This window comes from Cariama cristata, unplaced genomic scaffold, assembly GCF_000690535.1.
Source record: "Cariama cristata isolate BGI_N322 unplaced genomic scaffold, ASM69053v1 scaffold7528, whole genome shotgun sequence".
Lineage (NCBI taxonomy): Eukaryota > Metazoa > Chordata > Aves > Cariamiformes > Cariamidae > Cariama > Cariama cristata.
The window spans coordinates 6,679-24,638 of record NW_009629352.1 but is presented as its reverse complement, the minus strand read 5'-3'; the positions used below and the strand labels follow the sequence as shown (position 1 = coordinate 24,638).

Genomic DNA, 17,960 nt, shown 5'->3' with positions numbered 1-17,960 from the left:
CTTTTGTAACTAAAACAGCAGATAATTAAGATGAGTGTGAAACTTTTTTTGGAAATACTTTATGCATTCTAGAAGAAAAACAGCAAAGCACTCTTACTGAGTGGTGTGCTGCTCAAGAAAATAATAGCAAACTGGAATCTCAGAGACAAAGATCGGTCCTGAGTACAACTGAAGAGTATAATCTGTTGGATGATGGTGGTGACACAGTATTTAATCAACTGGTAAGTATTTCCTTTTATTGGAATCTGCTTTATATTATTTAATTCTTTATTATTATTTAAACTTAATTAAGTTTAAATCTGCATTATATTATTACTACCCATTTAAAAATGTTTTCTAAAGCTATTACGCCTGTAGAGTTTCTAGGAGGATATTAATGTTTTAAAACATGTTTGGTTTTTATTCTTATTAGCATAAACTACTCTAGCTAAAGTGTTCTTTTCATTTATGATGGTTGTACATAACTTTTGTTTAGATCAAAAGACTAGACTGCCATTGCTTAAAGTAGTTGCGTATGATAGAACAAATGCTTTAACTGATGTCTGAATGCTGTATTTCTGGTCGTTACTTGGAAAACTAACTGTTCAAATTCTTTGTGTCTAGTATATGAGAATAAATACAACTCTTGGAAGAGATTCATCTTTCAATACTGTTTTTCAGACTGAAAAAGATGCAAACTGCCTTGAACCATGGGTAATAAAAGAAATGGATTCTTGTCTTTCTGACATCTGGTTACATAAGGATACTGATTCCTTTGCTCAGGTGTTCCATCTCATTTTAACTGAAAATGTCAGTGGTAAGTTTCTTATCTTACTACTTAAGAAAAAAACCAACCACAAAATGCCTTGAATTTCTGTGGCTACTTTATCTCCAGTTTCAAATGTTGTACCTTTGAATTCTGATGCCTATTGAAAAAATGAATAGGGTTAGTAGAATTAATGAGTTTTGTAGTTGTTTGTTGTACTTGTTTTGAAGTATTGACAGATGTTAGAATGTTTCTAAAATAGTGTTGAATTCAAAGAAACTGACTGGTGGGATGAAGTGAGAAAACAAATTCTCTTTGGGCTGGATTTTGAAATTCATATTCATACTACATTTACATGAAAAAAGAACGTTTTTATTGAGTTTGCTGAATTTTTTTTTTTAATGCTTAGTTGATTATAGGCACAGTGAAACCAGCGTGACTGCCCTAATGATTGCTTCAGGGAGAGGCTTTCTGAGTCAAGTAGAACAACTGATCAGTATGGGAGCGAGTATCCACTGCAGATCATCCAATGGCTGGTAAAAACCAGATCAACTGAAAGATTTATTTGTCAATATACAAATGAGAAAGAAATTTCTGTAACATCTAAACTAATTTACTAACTTAGCAGACTACTGTAAGCACTAATAGGTTTTGACAGTCTAAACAATTTCTAACTGCTGTTTATGCTATTGTTTTCTGTAAAATCTCAATTAAATTCTTAATTAAACAGTCTCAAATATGGAATATACACTCTTGGTTTCAGTGAGCCTGCTTTAACACACTGGTTAGAAGAAAAATTGGAATCTTTTTCACTGGATTGATTGAATTAGACCCAAAAATGTTTAGCGATTCTTATTTTCAAGAGAGTAACCTATATCAGATTGAAAAATAGTGTATTACAGGTGCAAAGATCTTTGCTGTTGTTCTCTCTGTAAATATGTTGTATCATGTAAAAATATTTGTCAGTCTGTAGAAATTCAGATTTCTGTGGCCATGAATTGTATCTTCATATAAACGATGAGCTACAGTAAAGAATTGTAATACAGAAAGATAAGAATTGGGTTTCCAGGAGTCTGATAGTTGGTACTTGAAAAACTTGGGAAGGAATGCAGTTTAAAAGGAAAATAGAGTGAACTGCAGCATGTGGAGGCAACTTCCGTAAGACATCAAAAAGCACAATATTTTCACACATTTTGGAGAAAAACATCTAGGGTGTGACTTCTCAGGATGATTTAAAGGAGCTAGTAAAGGGTACTATCAGAAGGCATGGCTTATCTCTGCACATTGGTGTGTTGTTTTTGAAGGAATGCCACATTCTGCCTCTTCGTTTCCTTCTGCTTGTACTTCTGTGTAAAACTGGGATTCTTTCTTAGTAAAGAATTGTAGTTATCTAAAAATCATATAGCTATTACACCTGTGTATGCACTGTAAAATGGGAAATTGCAGATCCGATGATAAAACACTGGTTAAACAATAATGCTAAAATTGGTAGAATAGTGCAGTGTCAATTGTCTCCTCACATAACATGCTGTTCTTATGTATCTTTTGAAGTGAGAAGTTAAAGATTTTTATGGGACTCTTTCAGGATGGCTGTGGACTGGGCTAAGCGGTTTGGACAGACAGAAGTTGTTGACCTGTTGGAGTCCTACAGGTAAGCTATAAATACTTTGCAGAAACAGTTGTATAACATGGTGAAGGGAAATTTATGTTTTGTCTTCTTTTAATCAGAAAATTTTTTAGCTTTTTATGCTTTAAAATCTGGCCTAAATAGCAAGATTTATTTAGGAATAGGAATATTTTGGAAAACATAGTTATTTTAAATTTTTTAAGTTTTATTGTATTGACTATCATAGCGATTATGGTTACACAACTCCTAGGATAAATATAGTTCTAATGGTGTAGGACATCTTTTATATTGTTAGCTTTTATCATCTTGATATGGACATTCCTATCATGATTATATACCTAGGCAGGATGTGATTATGGTAACTTAAATAAATATGCAGAGGAGATGCTAATTCCATAACATGTACCATTTTAATTTCAGATGCTTATTTTGGAAACAAATCTATTGTGTGTTTTTGTCTGTATATTGTTGATACATGATAGCCGTATTAAAGAAACTTTATATGAGTAACATGTACACTAGGCCATTAAAGAATTGTGCAGTTATCATAGTTTAGTTACAGTTTTGTAGAGGCCTGTGTTATTATAATTTCTCTTAGCGTAGTTTCTGTTACTATAGTACCTGCTTAATTGTTACAGTAGGGAAGATTTTGGAAAATAAATTCCTTTTAAATATTTTTCCTTTAACTGATAAACAAATGGTTTCATTATATTTTGAGTTCTATCACTTTTGCTTATGGTGTGTTTCAGTGACGTATAATAAAATTAAAGTTAATGCTAAAAATTGAAGTTTCATGCTTTGCCGGGTTGACAGTTAAATCAGTGAACAATAATAGTATTATGGAGATGCTGTTCTGCTACACTTTAAAATTAAAATTCGAGATGAGTAGTCTTGTTTTTCTTGATGTAAATTTGAATTGAGGGCTGAATGCAAACCCAAAGCAAACAACCTTGACTCTCGCCTGTGTATTTGTATATTTTAGTGCCTCAGTGGAATTTGGAAATCTGGATGAAAGTTCCCTAGTCCAAACAAGTGGTAGTGACCTTAGTGCAGAGGACAGAGAACTGTTGAAAGCTTATCATCACAGTTTTGATGATGAAAAAGTGGATCTGGACCTGATTATGCACTTACTTTATAACATCTGTCATAATTGTGAAGCTGGTAGGTACATACACACACTCCCAATAAGTTGCTGTGGATTCAGCTTCTGAAGAATTGTGCTTTTTTTTCAGTAACACCGAATAGGTAAAACCTTCTGAGTGCTAGTATACGCAGTACTGACATACATTTGAGGTGAATTTTCTGTTTAACTCTGCAAACCAACTTCTTTTTTAGGAGCAATTTTAATATTTCTTCCTGGATATGATGAGATAGTTAGCCTGAGGGACCGTATTCTTTTTGATGACAAGAGGTTTGCTGATAATGCTCACAGGTAAAACCTCTAGCTTCTGTGGTTGTCTTGAGTTTTTATTGTTTCTTTTAAAGATCCTTAAAATGTGCTCTTTGTCTTGTATTAGATACCAAGTTTTCATGCTTCATTCAAATATGCAGACTTTGGATCAGAAGAAGGTGCTTAAAAGGCCACCTTCTGGCGTCCGCAAAATAGCAAGTATCAGAAGACTTTGTCAGATATTATATTGATGTGTTTTGTCTTTGCTTTTACAGTTACCATAGCTTGTATTTATTTTTTTGTTGTTTTTTGTTTTTTTTTTTTTATTGCAGATTCTTTCCACTAATATTGCAGAAACCAGCATAACAGTCAATGATGTTGTATTTGTAATTGACTCAGGCAAAATGAAAGAGGTATGATTCGCTTAAACTTCCTTTGGGAGGTAAACTTCCTAGTGTTACTTTAAAGTATTTAATACATAAATTTTGAAGAACTATTTTTTTGTTTTTATAGTAGTCTGAGAGCTAGTGCATGTCAAGCAATAAGAGTCACTGAAAAGTTTTGACACCCATTTGTTTTATGGCGAATACTGTAAATAGCTAGCTGTTTAAAAACCCTGTAAAAGCCATTGCAGGTTGATATATTGATATAGCTATACTTTTTTTTTTTTAGATTTAGTATTTCTGTTTAATTTTTAAAACAAGTCTATCGGTTTAGACTACCATCTTCCTGAGACTTAAGAGAACACTGGGAGTTCCCTTTGTCCTACTGTTGTATCTGGCTCAAGTCTAGTCCATTAAGTTTTTAAGCATTGTTTTTGATGTGTTGCATGCCCATTCCCTAATTACTTGTTTAAGAAAAGTGAGATAACATAATGAGACCGTTTAAGACCTAGTGTATGGCTTAGAAAATAGAATTGGATTTCATAGGAGATATGCGCACCAAATTTCTGAATTTCTCATGGTAATACATTTTTTTGTAATTTTACATGAAACGTAGCAAAATAAGGATGTAATTTCCAATTGACACAAAGATGAAAACTTCATTCAATATAATAACATATTTTTGTTTGGTTTGTGGTACCACAAAACACAATCCATGTCTCTTCCTGACTTACAATTACGTATTGACTGGAAAACTTTAATTTAGAAAACTGTGTAGCACGGCACAGTACTGTGAAGGAGGTAGCATAAATTCACTTGAAACTAGGTACTTTAGAACATACTTTTGTGCCAGAAGCTGCTGGTGCTTGGTGGGTTTTTTTTTTAGGGAACTTCTTTTGATGATCTAAATAATAAGTAACTCTTGTTTCATGTACCCTATTCAATCTTGGTTTATGTTCCTTTGCTTTTATAGAAGTCTTTTGATGCCCTGAGTTGTGTTACAATGCTAAAAATGGTGTGGATTTCAAAAGCCAGTGCTATCCAGAGAAAAGGCAGGTAATAAATGCTTCATACTGAATTTTGTTTTGCACATATCCACTGTCCTGTGTGTTAAGGACAAAGTACACAATGTAATAGCAGCCACACTGCGTAATATTACTAGCCTAGTCCATTATCGTGTTGGACAATGGCAAAGTCTCTGCAGAAGAGTAAAGGTTAGCATGTATTTCCTTGGAGTCATTTCCCAAGTTATAGAAAAGCAACACTTAGGAATTTCCCAAAGCCTACATTAGGTCTAGGTTGTTTCCCTCCATGAACTTGTTCTCCTTCCTCTTTCTTGCATGTAGGACCAGCAGTCACAGTGTCCAATAAGGTGTTTCACAACTTACCTGTGGGCAAAGAGCTGCCTATTGCTAGTTTTTAATTGATGCTCCTTCATCCCTATATTAGAAGAGACAATGAGCAGTGATTCCTTGTTCACCTTCTCCAAACTATTCATGACTTAAGAGGCCTTTATCATATTCCTCCCCACACTGGGTGAGGGCTAAAAGGTTATGCAGCAACAAATGCCTATGTTCAGTGGTATGATAACTGGCATTAACCTGCAGGAATTTGAGTGTGAATGCAAGCATTTGCTGTCCCTGTCCCCTCACTCACAAGTGGTTTGGTGTTCATTCTGCCTTTTACTCCCAGAGTAACTTTCAGCTGTTTGGGGCATGTGAAGAGGAAGAAACGACATTTACAACTTATATTTCTTACAGCAAAGGACAGTTGAGATTTGAACTGAGCTTAGGTTAGGAAAAAAACTACATCACTTTATTTTTAGATAGGTCTGATTTTTCTTTCTCCTGATCTTTCAGTGTTGGGGTACAATTATAATAACAAGTTTCCATACTATCAAAAATAATCCATGTTCTGGAAAACTCTCACCTCATGTGTGAGATTTACACTTAAAGACAAAATTATCTTTTTCTTAGACCTGCTTCTACACTTCCATTCTAAGTTTGTGTGTGTGTGTGGTGTGGTTTTTTTTTTTTTTAGATTCTAATTTTCAGCAACTTTCCGTATTTTGTTTTCAAGGGCTGGGCGCTGTCAGCCTGGAGTCTGTTTTCGTCTCTTCAGCAGGCTCCGATTTCAGAATATGTTGGAATTTCAGACTCCAGAACTTCTAAGAATGCCACTTCAGGTGCACGTTCAGTTAGCAATTATAACTTTAAAAAAATGTGTTATCAACAAACCATACTATTAACTCCAAAAAAGTGTGTGGTGGTTTTTTTCTTTCCCCATCTTAACAATTTTTTTTTGCCTTTAACTTGCAGGAGCTTTGTTTATACACAAAACTTCTGGCTCCAATTAATTGTCCAATTGTTGACTTTCTTATGAAAGCTCCTGATCCTCCACCGGCTTTAATTGTGAGAAATGCTGTGCAAATGCTTAAGGTCAGCAGAGGAATAGATTTAGATGGGAATTGTATTTGATTCTGTATTTGTGACGTGACAACATGTCTTACTGAGTTTTGCTTGTACTGAATCTGTTGTTTAGTTACTTAAGGATGCTTTGAGTTTTTGTGTATTGTCTTATTTTCATTTTGTGTGTGTGCATGTATGTTTCCATGGTAAAGGAAGAGAGTGCTTAAAAATCTCATCTCGAACTGTTAAGAGTTTGACTTGCTTGCTTAGTGTTTGAGAACACATTCAGTTAAGTGTCCAGTATTCACATCCTTTCTGCTTTTATTGTAAATGAATTTTGTCCACCTCTCCCCCCCTTTTTTTTTTTGAAACAGACAATAGATGCCATGGACCCTTGGGAAGATCTCAGTGAACTGGGTTATCATCTCACTGATTTACCATTAGAGCCACACCTTGGTAAAATGGTGTTGTGTGCTGTTGTTTTGAAGTGCCTGGATCCTATTCTTACTATTGCTTGCACTCTTGCATATCGAGACCCTTTTGTCCTACCTGCAGTGGCCTCTCAAAAGCGTGCAGCCATGCTGTGTAGAAAACGTTTTACTGCAGGAACATTTAGTGACCATATGGCGCTTCTCAGGGCTTTCCAGGTATTATTTCATCTTCAGAAAGAGTACTCACGATAGATGACATCTCAAAGTAAATGATGTACCAGTCAAGTTGGATGTAGAATGATTGGCTGTGATTAAGTCTTTAGAGAAGAAACTTTGCTTTTTACCTTGTGGCTTTCCTATATATTGGACTCATAAACTTGTGAGGGAACACTTTTGGTCAAATTTCTTGTTTATATTTTCAAACTTGGTTAAATTCGAAATGTTCCAACAAGGTGCCACTTTATATCCTACTACAGTGATAACTTAAATAATGATCTTAACATAATGATCTTTATAATGACTTAATATAGTGATCTTATAATAACTTGATGTCATGATCATTGTATTAATTTAGGGAATGGGTAAAGAGAATCTAGTACATAACCAGAAAAAAAAATAAATCTGATCTGATACATTTCCTTTCTTTCAGAATAGTTTTTGCCTTCATTTTGTTGGCATAAATGTCGCTTTTTAAAAAAAGTGCATTTTTTAATTTTAACTAATCAAATTAATAGGGAAATATAAAAAAACCAACTCTTTACAGGCATGGCAGAAGGCACGCAGTGATGGCTGGGAGAGAGCCTTCTGTGAAAAGAACTTCCTGTCTCAAGCCACTATGGAAATCATTATAGGAATGAGAACACAGTTGCTTGGCCATCTTAGAGCCTCAGGTAAATACCTTGGAAAAAATTTTAACATAGTTTTGGAATCAAGTGTGTACCTAGTACAAGCCTATACAAATTGTAACAAGAATAGTGGTTACTGGTGTCATTTTCCTTCCTCAATTTGAAACAAACCAGTACACATCCATTCTGGGCATGGTGCCGATGCTAGCGTGAGGAAGCATGGCTGGGGAACAGCTGATCTATCTGAATGCGCCCTGATTGTTCCACTTGCCACTGGCTTTCAGTGTGAGATATGTTTCCTTGGATTAGTATGTTCTAATAAATTATTTCCATAGGAAATGTCTTTGAGTTGTAAAAAGTAGTTCTATTCTGTGTTAGTATAAAACCGCTTATCAGGAAGGATTTCGGTATAATCGTTTCTTCTTGGTGCTGTTAAGGTTGGCAGTGGTGAAAAATGCAAAAACTTGTAGTTTATTTCACTTTTTTTTTTTTCCAAATTCCTTTTGAGAAGCAAAAAAGTAGATCTTAAATACAAGCAAATATAACACATTTTCTTTCTTCAGGTTTTATTAGAGCCAGAGGAGGAGCCGATATTAGAGATGTTAATACTAACTCTGAAAACTGGGCTGTAGTTAAAGCTGCCTTAGTGGCTGGGATGTACCCCAATCTAGTGCATGTAGACAGGGAGAACCTGGTTTTGACTGGACCAAAGGAGAAGAAAGTGCGATTTCATCCTACCTCTGTTCTTAGTCAACCACAGTATAAAAAGGTAAAATCACTTTGAATTCATAGTTCACAAAAAAGAGCACCATACACTATCAAACACTTTAGAAATGTCTTCATAGTTGTCAGTGCTTTAAAAGCAGCATATACATTAAACAGTACGTTTTTAGAAAATATTTTTCCTGGCAGTTGATAAAGAATTGCGGTTAGATTATTTTTCCAAAATTATTTCATTGAAATTTATTTCAGTTAGTCCTTCTTCTGCATGGAATGAGACAAAATGGTAAAAAAAACGTAGTTATGAAACTGTTTTAAAGATGTAACAATCCCTGCTCATAATAGCAGGAAGACGTTCTGCTCTGAAACTCACGTTTTTTTAGGTCTTTTTTTAAAGCAAAATATTTTGTTTCAAGGTGGTAGGGTAATTAGTGAGCCTGGTTCAAGTCTGTCTCGCTTTTTTTATTTGTGTGTATAAGTTTATGTGTATATAAATATTTATATGTTTATTTCTACATATATAAAAAAACATGTTAAAATTTATTCTGATTACAAATAGAGGGTAAAATAGCCTAGTCTTATTTGCTCTTGCACAGATTCCCCCAGCAAATGGGCAAGCTGCAGCCATTCAGGCACTCCCTACAGACTGGCTTATATATGATGAAATGACGAGAGCTCACAGGATAGCAAATATCAGATGCTGTTCTGTTGTAACACCTGTCACTGTGATACTCTTCTGTGGACCAGCTAGATTACCAAGTAATGCTTTGCAGGCACCTTCGTCCTTTCGAGGTATACTGGAGTTTGGATTTGGAATGTTTCAGTTGGTATATACTACTATGTGATATGGAAAGCTTGTTTTTTAAGAATATTTAATACGTATATTGGCTAATTCTTAAAAATGGCAGAGTTACAGTTGCTGTAGCTGTTCAAGAATAGGTTACAGGCTCTGTAATAAATGTCTCAGTTTTGTGAATCCTTGTAGATTCATATTAATGAATTACACAGTTCTGGAGTCTCAGAAATTACAGTATAGTTTGTAATGAAATAAATGCAAACAAAATGTCTAATGACAATACTAATGCTGAAAAGTGTAGTATGTGTGTTTTTTCTACATACTAGTTAATTCGATACGTTGAACCAGTTTATTCAATTTGAATAATAATTTAGGAACTAGCAATATGGGAAATAGTCATGTTGCTTCCAGCTGCAACATGTATTTTAAAGATTATTTTCTACTGATAACTTTTAATGACAATTAGCTGTGCTGTTAACTAGAAGTAATAGGGAAATACAGAAATTTACTTTTTTATTTAAATGTAGTGCTGTAGGAATAGAAGCAAAAATAATCTATCCTCTTGCCAGTTCTCTAGAAATACTAGTTTGAATCAGAGTAAGAGTCCAAATGGTTTTTGAAGCTCTCTTGTCTTGCTCTTCAGCTATTACCCTTAAAATAATGTTTATGCTGATTAAATTGCACTTCAAAAAAAATCAGAATCATACTTAATAGCCATATGCATGTATAATTAATTTTTTTCTTAGTGGATCTTTAAATCTGCTTTTTTACTAGGAAATAAAGCATAGATCAATGTGTGGTTTTGTAAACAGCCCAGACAAAAGTTTGATAATGCCTTGTTGATATTGATGAAGGTACAGGAGTGAGTCAGATCACATCAACACAAGCGCTTATGTAGGAGGACCCTCAGCAGGTCTGCATACTTGAGTTCTAACTGAAGCAAAGACTTTTCGCTGAGGTGTATTTGCAGAAAACGAAAAGCAGTTTTACAAGTATTTACATTTTAAAATGAAATTTAGAAGGAAAATGGTTTTATTGCTGGTAATACAGTAGTGTTCAGTTTATTGTATGGAAATAATATAGACATGTTAATGCACCTTTTATATTTAATTCAGGGGATGGGGTATCTAATGATGGCAGTGATAGTGAGATGGAGGATGAGACAACTACTAATTTGGCACTACTGAAGCTAGATGAATGGCTCCATCTCAAACTGGACCCTGAAGTAAGTCATGTATCACTTCAGTACTTTTTTCTTGTGGAAGAAGGTTTATGTCCTCTCTTCCTAAAAAGATTTCTGAAACATTTGCATAACCAAGAATTTTCTGTAAGAAAGGCTGTCACAGTCCGTTTGGGTCTCTCAAATTTACAGGACAACATACTCTGTGATTTAAGTTTTGTTTCATGAACTCATTAAGAAATACAACAAACAAAGAGGGGCTCAGTCCCCTGTTGCCCAGACTAGTCTAGCACGTGAATTCACTTACTCACCATTCAAGTCATAAGGTTTTATAAGTTATAACTTGTAACTCTCAATTCATGCACCTATAAGCAAAAAGAAAAAAAGAATCAGTTACCTTGCCAATGGTGAGAGTGCTCATCCTTCTTCCTCTGTCATGGTGCGGGCATTCCCTGTATCACACTGGGAAGCAGGAAGGCCTCAGTAGTTGAGTTGCTGCTGGATCTACTTCAAAAGGTTTTTTTTTGTGAGCTGATGTTTTATACCTTCCAGCTTGGAGATTTGATTCATTTCCATAAGTAGCAGATTCTGATGAAGCTGCCAGACAAAAGATAATGGCTGGAGGTGATAGTGGCTGCATAATGGCCCTTTAGATATTTCTGGCCACCTGTCCTGCCTACATGGTGCTCTTGCTTTGACCAAACGGGTGCTGCTCCCAGTACACATCAAGTTTTAGCATGAGCTGAGCTAACCAAAAACTGAGCAGGAGTTGAGTCAACAGTCACAATGGCATATTGTGTATTTCCTTCTCTGAGAGGATGACTAAAGTTGGTTCAAAATGAAGTATTTGAAGTTGGAGTTGCTGAAAGAAAGCTGCTGTCAGATTTTAGAAAAAGAAAAAAAACTTTTTGAAGAACTGTTCAGGTCATTGAGAAGCTCTGGCTGTGGTAGGAGGTAGAATAGTTTATGGGTTATGAAACGCTGGGACTTATCAAATCTAAGAATAATACTCTCTCTTCTAGAGGTGTTCAAAAGTGTGATTTCTTTTTTTTTTTTTTTTTTTTTTTTTTTTTTAAATTGAAGCATTTCTGATAACTTGAGAATTAGACTGTAGTCTCCTAAATTCAGTCATCTCATTTGAACAGAAGTCTGCATAGGCAAAATATGTCACTTAGAGCTCTTTTCCCTCAGGTATGAATGAAGAGAGCATGAATACAGACTGAATTGAGAGGGACGGCATAAAGCATGAAAAGATTTTGGTTTTTTTTAAGGATAAAATTCTAAAGTCAAAAATAAAAAATCCTGTGCATTTACAATATGCTTTTAAGTTTGGTGCAGAGATAAATGAAATAGAACGTTTGAAAAATGATACTGTACCTGAGGAAAGAAACGATAACTTTCAGTTTGGACCCTGTTCATTTTAGAATGCCAGATGCTGCCTGATAGGAAAGACATAGGGTACCCTTACCTGTCTGATCTAATTTTTATTAGTCTTTAACAGAATTGAAATTCATTACAGGCTGCTGGTTTGCTGTTTGAACTCAGACAGAAGTGGCATAGCTTATTTCTGCGTCGTATGCAATCTCCTTCTAAACCATGGTCTCAAGTTGACGAAACAACTATAAGAGCAATTACAGCTATTTTAAGTGCTGAAGAGCAGTCTGCAGGTTTGCAGCAGCCTTCAGGAATTGGTCAGAGACCAAGACCTATGACTTCTGAAGAGCTTCCTTTAGCATCTGCGTGGAGGTCAACCAACAGTAGAAAAAGCTCAGCAGAAACTGAATTCTCTGATGACTCTTCTAATGCTGAAAAGTAAGCTTTTGAGATCTTCTAGAGACTGTAGATTGTAATTTATTTAGCTATGAAGGCATCACTTGAATTTCTGCTAGTAATAAAAAGGAAGAAACAATAGAAATACAGTTGAAAGAATTGATGCTGTCCTGTGCTGCGTTGTAGTTGTGTTTTCATTGAGAAGTATTTCATATGTGTACCTGCTGTTTGAGAGAGCAGTGAGGAATATTGTCCATGAATTGTGATCTCTGGGATAAAGTAGCAGAAGAGATTTAACCCTAGCATTCAAAGCCAATGCATGATAAGTATTTTTTTAGTTAGTGTTTAGTATGTTTTGGAATTGCTGTAATATATATAGTCATGGTATAGGCTGATATGTAGATATAAATTGTTGTGTGACCTCTTACGAAACTCCTGGTATGTCCTGTGTCTACCTTTACTTTCTAGAGTTTTAATGAAATCTGTGCCTCCCACGCTTCACCAGCCAAAGAAGTACCAAGAAAAAAACAGTTTGCATTCCAAACAAACTTCAGATGACAGGTCAGATCAATCATCAGTGAAGTCTACAGACAGCAATAGCTATCCTAGTGCCTGTGCTAGTCCTTCTTCTCCAATATCTGGAAAGGTAGAGTTCTGGTAAACAAATTACCCCACTCTTCAAAATTAATAGAATTTCAGAAGTGAATTTGCTGATATCTTTCAGCAACTATCAGCTATTATATTGATAAATTAAGAACCTAACTTAGATTTTCATTTTTTAACAGCTGCACAATACTTATTTCTTTCTGGAACTTAAAATCTAGACTAAATATCCTTGTCATGCTAGTTTAATACAGTGGAATATTACTCTTTGCAGACTGCTGAGGTAAAGCTATCTAAAGAAGAAAAAAAACAGAATTTTTTTTTTGGTTTTAAACTTGATATAGTAACCAGTGAAGGTGTATTTATTTTTTTTTTTCTAAATGAGTATACAGTACGTGCGCTTCTGAATTCTTTGGATTGTGCCTTCCTCTGTTTCTGTAATAGCATACATTGATACTGATTCTCTTTAAGTTTTGTGTTATCTGCCTTACTATGACTGCTTGCCTTTTTTATGGCTATTACTTTAGCAAAGCACACATTTTCAATGAGTTATTGGCATAATTCTCCCTATGTACTTGAATAGTAAACTGCAGTAATACTAAAACAGGTCACTGAGAGGAAAAGTCATTGTTCCTCTAGGCACGGACTCGCTGGACGATGCAATAATTCCTCTTAAGTCTTTCAGTTTTTAAATTCAGCCAGTGTAAAAGGGAGAAAACTTATGTTTCCTGAAGGTGGAAATGTGAGTAGTGTGCTTCAGGCCACAGTCTAGAATGATTAATTTTGTGTCATCTCAAGGTGCGTCAGACTTCAAAGAATTGTAATTAATCACTATTTAGGCCTGTTCTACTATGCTTGTTTGCTGCGCATCATGAATGAATTACTATTTTGGAAAGTGCTTAAAAAATGTAGAATAGATGTGAAATACATTTTATAAATGATTCAGACAGTACCAGCTGATAGATTCTGTGTTACTTGCAGAATCTGGGGGAGGAGGGTAGGAGCACAGTCAAGGGATTTCTGTCTTCACATGTGTAAAACTTTAGAACTAAAGCCTGGTTGATTTTATTGTGGCTTAATTTAATTTAATTTTTTCCAGGGTTCCAGATCTCCTTCACCAAGACCAAATATGCCAGTTCGGTACTTTATAATGAAAAGTAACAACTTGCAAAACATAGATATTTCTCAACAGAAGGGTATATGGTCTACTACGCCAAGTAATGAACGAAAACTAAATAGAGCCTTTTGGGGGAGCAGCATGGTTTACTTAATATTTTCTGTTCAAGGGTCTGGACGCTTTCAGGTGAGTCCTTAGTTAATACTAAATATTAGCTTTGGTTGATGATTTAGGAGAGCGCACCAAATGAGTATGTGTAGTGTGGAGATTTTTGCCTGTGATGTCTGACCTTCTAATAAAGTAAAGTAGCAAGAAATGTATCTAGTTGCTGAGGAAAGAGTACGTGATTCTTCTCTGAAATACGCTGGTTTAGCCAACTCTTGTCACTTGAAGACTAAGACTGAATTGCCTCCAAACATCTTGAGTCAGAATAGTGTTTATACCCTACGTTAATCCTTTAAAACAACAACTACAAAACAAACAAAAAAATCCAAACAAAGAAGGGGATTGCTGCTCTTTTCTCTGCACGTCAAAATAAATATTGTAAGTGAACAAGCAGTTATAATTAAGTCACAGCTTTCTAAAGCCAGGAAACCATAGATGTCTTTGTTACAAATCTTAATAAAATCTGTTTTGTCTGAACTGTAGTTTCTACAAGTTAGGAAGCTGGTAAGTCATGACCATGATTTTTCCAGAGCTGTGTCTTGACTTCAGGTTGAGCAAGGTGCTTGTCAACAATTTGTTGACAAATTTGTAGCCAATTTGAAGTTAAAGACTTGACCTGGTAGTGCAAAGTTGCAGATTAGCTGTGTTGTAGAGTGAGCTAAACTCAGTTGTTCCAGGTAAGGAAAGTTCAACTTAACCTCTTTATAAACTAATCCTAGAAGTCAGCTAAACTTAAAATGTAATGAACTAGCCCAAGTACAGCTGTCTTGGTGATACCACTGAAGGATTATAGCGAGACGTACATATGATGAGCTGGCTAGTGCAGATGTAATATTGGAAAGTAGTTTTCAGCATGCCAGTTGATACTGAAAATGGCCTGTTGCATTGGTGCTCTTAGATGAGGAAGCTGTGGGGGGAAGATGTGCCAAAGTCAGGAGTGTAGGTGGTTGGTCTTGCTTTGCTCTTGCGCTTTTAACAGTGCATTTTGACACTGGACATTCATGGGAATGTGAGATTAACATTCCTATTAATATTCTCTTGTACCAAGTGTCTCTTTACTTTTAAACTTTGTTTATCCTCTGTTCCTTTTACAAATTTTCATTTAAGTCTGGCTTCAGCTATCTAGGACTGCATGTCTTACAACAGTAGTGTATGCTGGTCACTTACATAGTGTGCTGCATCTCTTGGTCTCCTAACTGGCATATGTTTGCCTGAATAGTTGATAAGTTGGGTGTGTGTTGGTTTGGTTTGTTGTTGTTTTGTTTTGTTTGGTGTGTGGGCAAGTAGAGGTGTCCTTAAATAAGTTAGAAACAATCTTGGCATTTGGGGTTTCTTTCATTTTTCTTTCTGAATACCTGTTGGAATTTCTTCCTGCTTCATTGAAGAAGGAAATAAAAGCAACTTTGACTTTGAAGAACAGCTACACTCTTTTAATTCTACGTGAAAGTTTTAACATGGAGGGAACGTAGGAAGGAAGGAATGGATTTCTGCAAAAAATATCTACAACTAACAAGGAATAGCTAATGGACTGTTTTGTAGTAGAACATTCATCTTGATTCCTTATGCTTCATGTGGTTTTACAACATCTTTTCAACCTCTGTTACAAAGCGTAAAAAAAACTTCATGGTAATTATGTAAGATTAATTGAGAGACATTCTCTGTGGTCAAACTCTAGATGTAACTTTCTAGATGTAGACATTTTAAAAGATCCAGCTTCATGGGGGGAGAGACTGTATGAATCACTTTGAAACCAGTCTGAAAGTTTCGTATGAAGTCCAGTCATTTATTTAAATCCAGCGTAGGCAGATATACTCTAATTGTATCTTTCCTTTTGTATTTCAATTTTTACTCCAGGGTTTTGCTAGAATGGCTTCAGAGATAGGGTGTGAGAAAAGTCAAGACTGGGGATCTGCTGGTTTTGGAGGTGTATTTAAGGTGGAGTGGATCCGAAAAGAAAGCATTCCTTTTCAGTTTGCACACCATTTGTCCAACCCTTGGAATGACAATAAGAAAGTACAGATAAGCAGAGATAGCCAGGTAATGTTATTCTCTTCTAAAGTCTTCTTTACTTGGTAGAACTGTGTATTGTTTATTAGCTTGTTTAGACTTGACATTTATCTCAGCTGTCCTCATATATCTGTTAATCTGAATCACAGTTCATTGGTGTACATTGTACCTTCTGCTAATGCATTACTGTTGAAGTCATGGAGGCTTTTTGATAAAATCAAAGCAGTTTCTTGCTTAATATGCATTTAAAAGAAAGATTTCAAGCTGGATGGTTCCAAAACTGAAAGCTTTTTGGAATTTGTAATTTTGATTCTGGATTTGGTTCCCTGAGATAGTCTATCACACCCAAATAACTGTTCATAATTACAGCTTTGAGTTTTCTGCAAAGTCTGAAGAGAATCTTGAGATTTAAGGTAGAATGAAGTTTAGGACAGTTCTCCAATCTGTTAAAGCTAAATGCAACTACAAAAAGCTGGAAGAGAATTGGCACAAGAATTCTGTGTGGCAGTTTCTGCATTCTCCCCAGTCCCCTCCCAAAATATCTCCTTGACATGAGATTCTAGAGCTAAACTTTTTGTGTCTTCTCATTACTTCCCCCAAACCTCTCCAGTTCTAAGAACAAGAAAGGGAACGTAGGACACGATGGAGTTAACAGGGCTTCTGTTGTAAGTGACTCTGAGGACTTAAAGAGTTTTAATGATGTTAAAAACAACTGGTTTATATTAATGTCTATGATTCTACCAAGAGCCACTGTATTACCTGTGGCCTGCCTTTCCACATTCTCCACCACATGTGATGGAATTAAACTTAAAAGATGTGGAGAATAATGATCTTTAGTTAGTAAGTGACCTGTGGAAGGTACAAACTGTATGGTCCATATATTCTTGTATGTGCTGATAGTGTGTTCACTCAGAATTCTCTTCTTAAGAACTGATATCTTACTGTGAATGAAAAACCCCAACGAACCTGCAGGCCAGGGTTGCTTATGAAAGTTTTTATCTCTTCTTGAGCTCTGGTTAAAAAAACCTTCCTGTGCAGGGATTTCTAACGTATGTCTCAATAGCAAAAGGAGTGAGCTCTTTCAGAAAGACTGAAAGCAATCGCCAGTAACTTCATCTCACAATTTTGTTGTAAATAGTTTCTGTATGTTCAACAGTAGCAGTGTGTATAACTTCTCTAATTTCCTGCTCATTTCTAGGAACTGGAACCACAAGTTGGAGAGCAGTTGCTACAGCTTTGGGACCGTATTCCTTTGGCAGGAAGAAACTCAACTGATTGAGCATGTCAAGTAGTGTGATAGAGGTAGTTAATTCATGCATTACTTACCGTTTTTATGATAGAGGAAAAACTATCTATATATAATGTATCATTAAACTACTGTCTTTCCTTTGTAGTTTGTGGAAGAACAGTTACACTTAGTACTAAATATTCTATTCCTTTTGATTTTTTTTTTTCCAGCTGTGATTGTTGAAAGATCGTCTATAACCACTAGAACCAGCAGCTTACCTACAATATAAAAATGAGGAAGAAGGTGGCGCAACAAGCTCCTGAAGTTTAGTCATGCTGTGCAACTAGCCGTGGAAAAATAAGAGGGAATTATGTTGGTGTCAGTATTTCCTTGTCTTAACAAATGTCGTAACATTACTCACCAGCCTGTTTTTGACTGAATTATTTTTTTACAGTTGTATGCAGTTGATATTTAAAAACATGGTTAAGTTCAAAACTAAGTTTGAAACAATGGACCACATGTAAGTTGTTTATGGGTTTAAAATA

At 35.4% G+C, this 17,960-nt stretch overlaps 1 protein-coding gene across 1 annotated transcript in view; it reads left to right on the top strand.

Annotated features, from left to right (window-relative positions):
- YTHDC2 (YTH domain containing 2) overlaps nt 1-17,631 on the top strand; it is a 32,065-nt gene extending 14,434 nt beyond the window's left edge. The window contains exons 8-28 of the mRNA XM_009705122.1: nt 73-221; nt 661-796; nt 1,155-1,281; nt 2,331-2,396; nt 3,355-3,533; nt 3,708-3,804; nt 3,890-3,977; nt 4,095-4,175; nt 5,119-5,201; nt 6,225-6,330; nt 6,464-6,583; nt 6,928-7,200; nt 7,748-7,874; nt 8,393-8,598; nt 9,146-9,341; nt 10,461-10,570; nt 12,045-12,337; nt 12,764-12,941; nt 13,998-14,201; nt 16,035-16,217; nt 17,386-17,631. Of these exons, the coding sequence (XP_009703424.1) occupies nt 73-221; nt 661-796; nt 1,155-1,281; nt 2,331-2,396; nt 3,355-3,533; nt 3,708-3,804; nt 3,890-3,977; nt 4,095-4,175; nt 5,119-5,201; nt 6,225-6,330; nt 6,464-6,583; nt 6,928-7,200; nt 7,748-7,874; nt 8,393-8,598; nt 9,146-9,341; nt 10,461-10,570; nt 12,045-12,337; nt 12,764-12,941; nt 13,998-14,201; nt 16,035-16,217; nt 17,386-17,466 (3,083 nt within the window). The 3' untranslated portion in view covers nt 17,467-17,631. The remainder of the gene's footprint in view (nt 1-72; nt 222-660; nt 797-1,154; nt 1,282-2,330; nt 2,397-3,354; nt 3,534-3,707; nt 3,805-3,889; nt 3,978-4,094; nt 4,176-5,118; nt 5,202-6,224; nt 6,331-6,463; nt 6,584-6,927; nt 7,201-7,747; nt 7,875-8,392; nt 8,599-9,145; nt 9,342-10,460; nt 10,571-12,044; nt 12,338-12,763; nt 12,942-13,997; nt 14,202-16,034; nt 16,218-17,385) is intronic.
- The last annotated feature ends 329 nt before the right edge of the window (nt 17,632-17,960 follow it).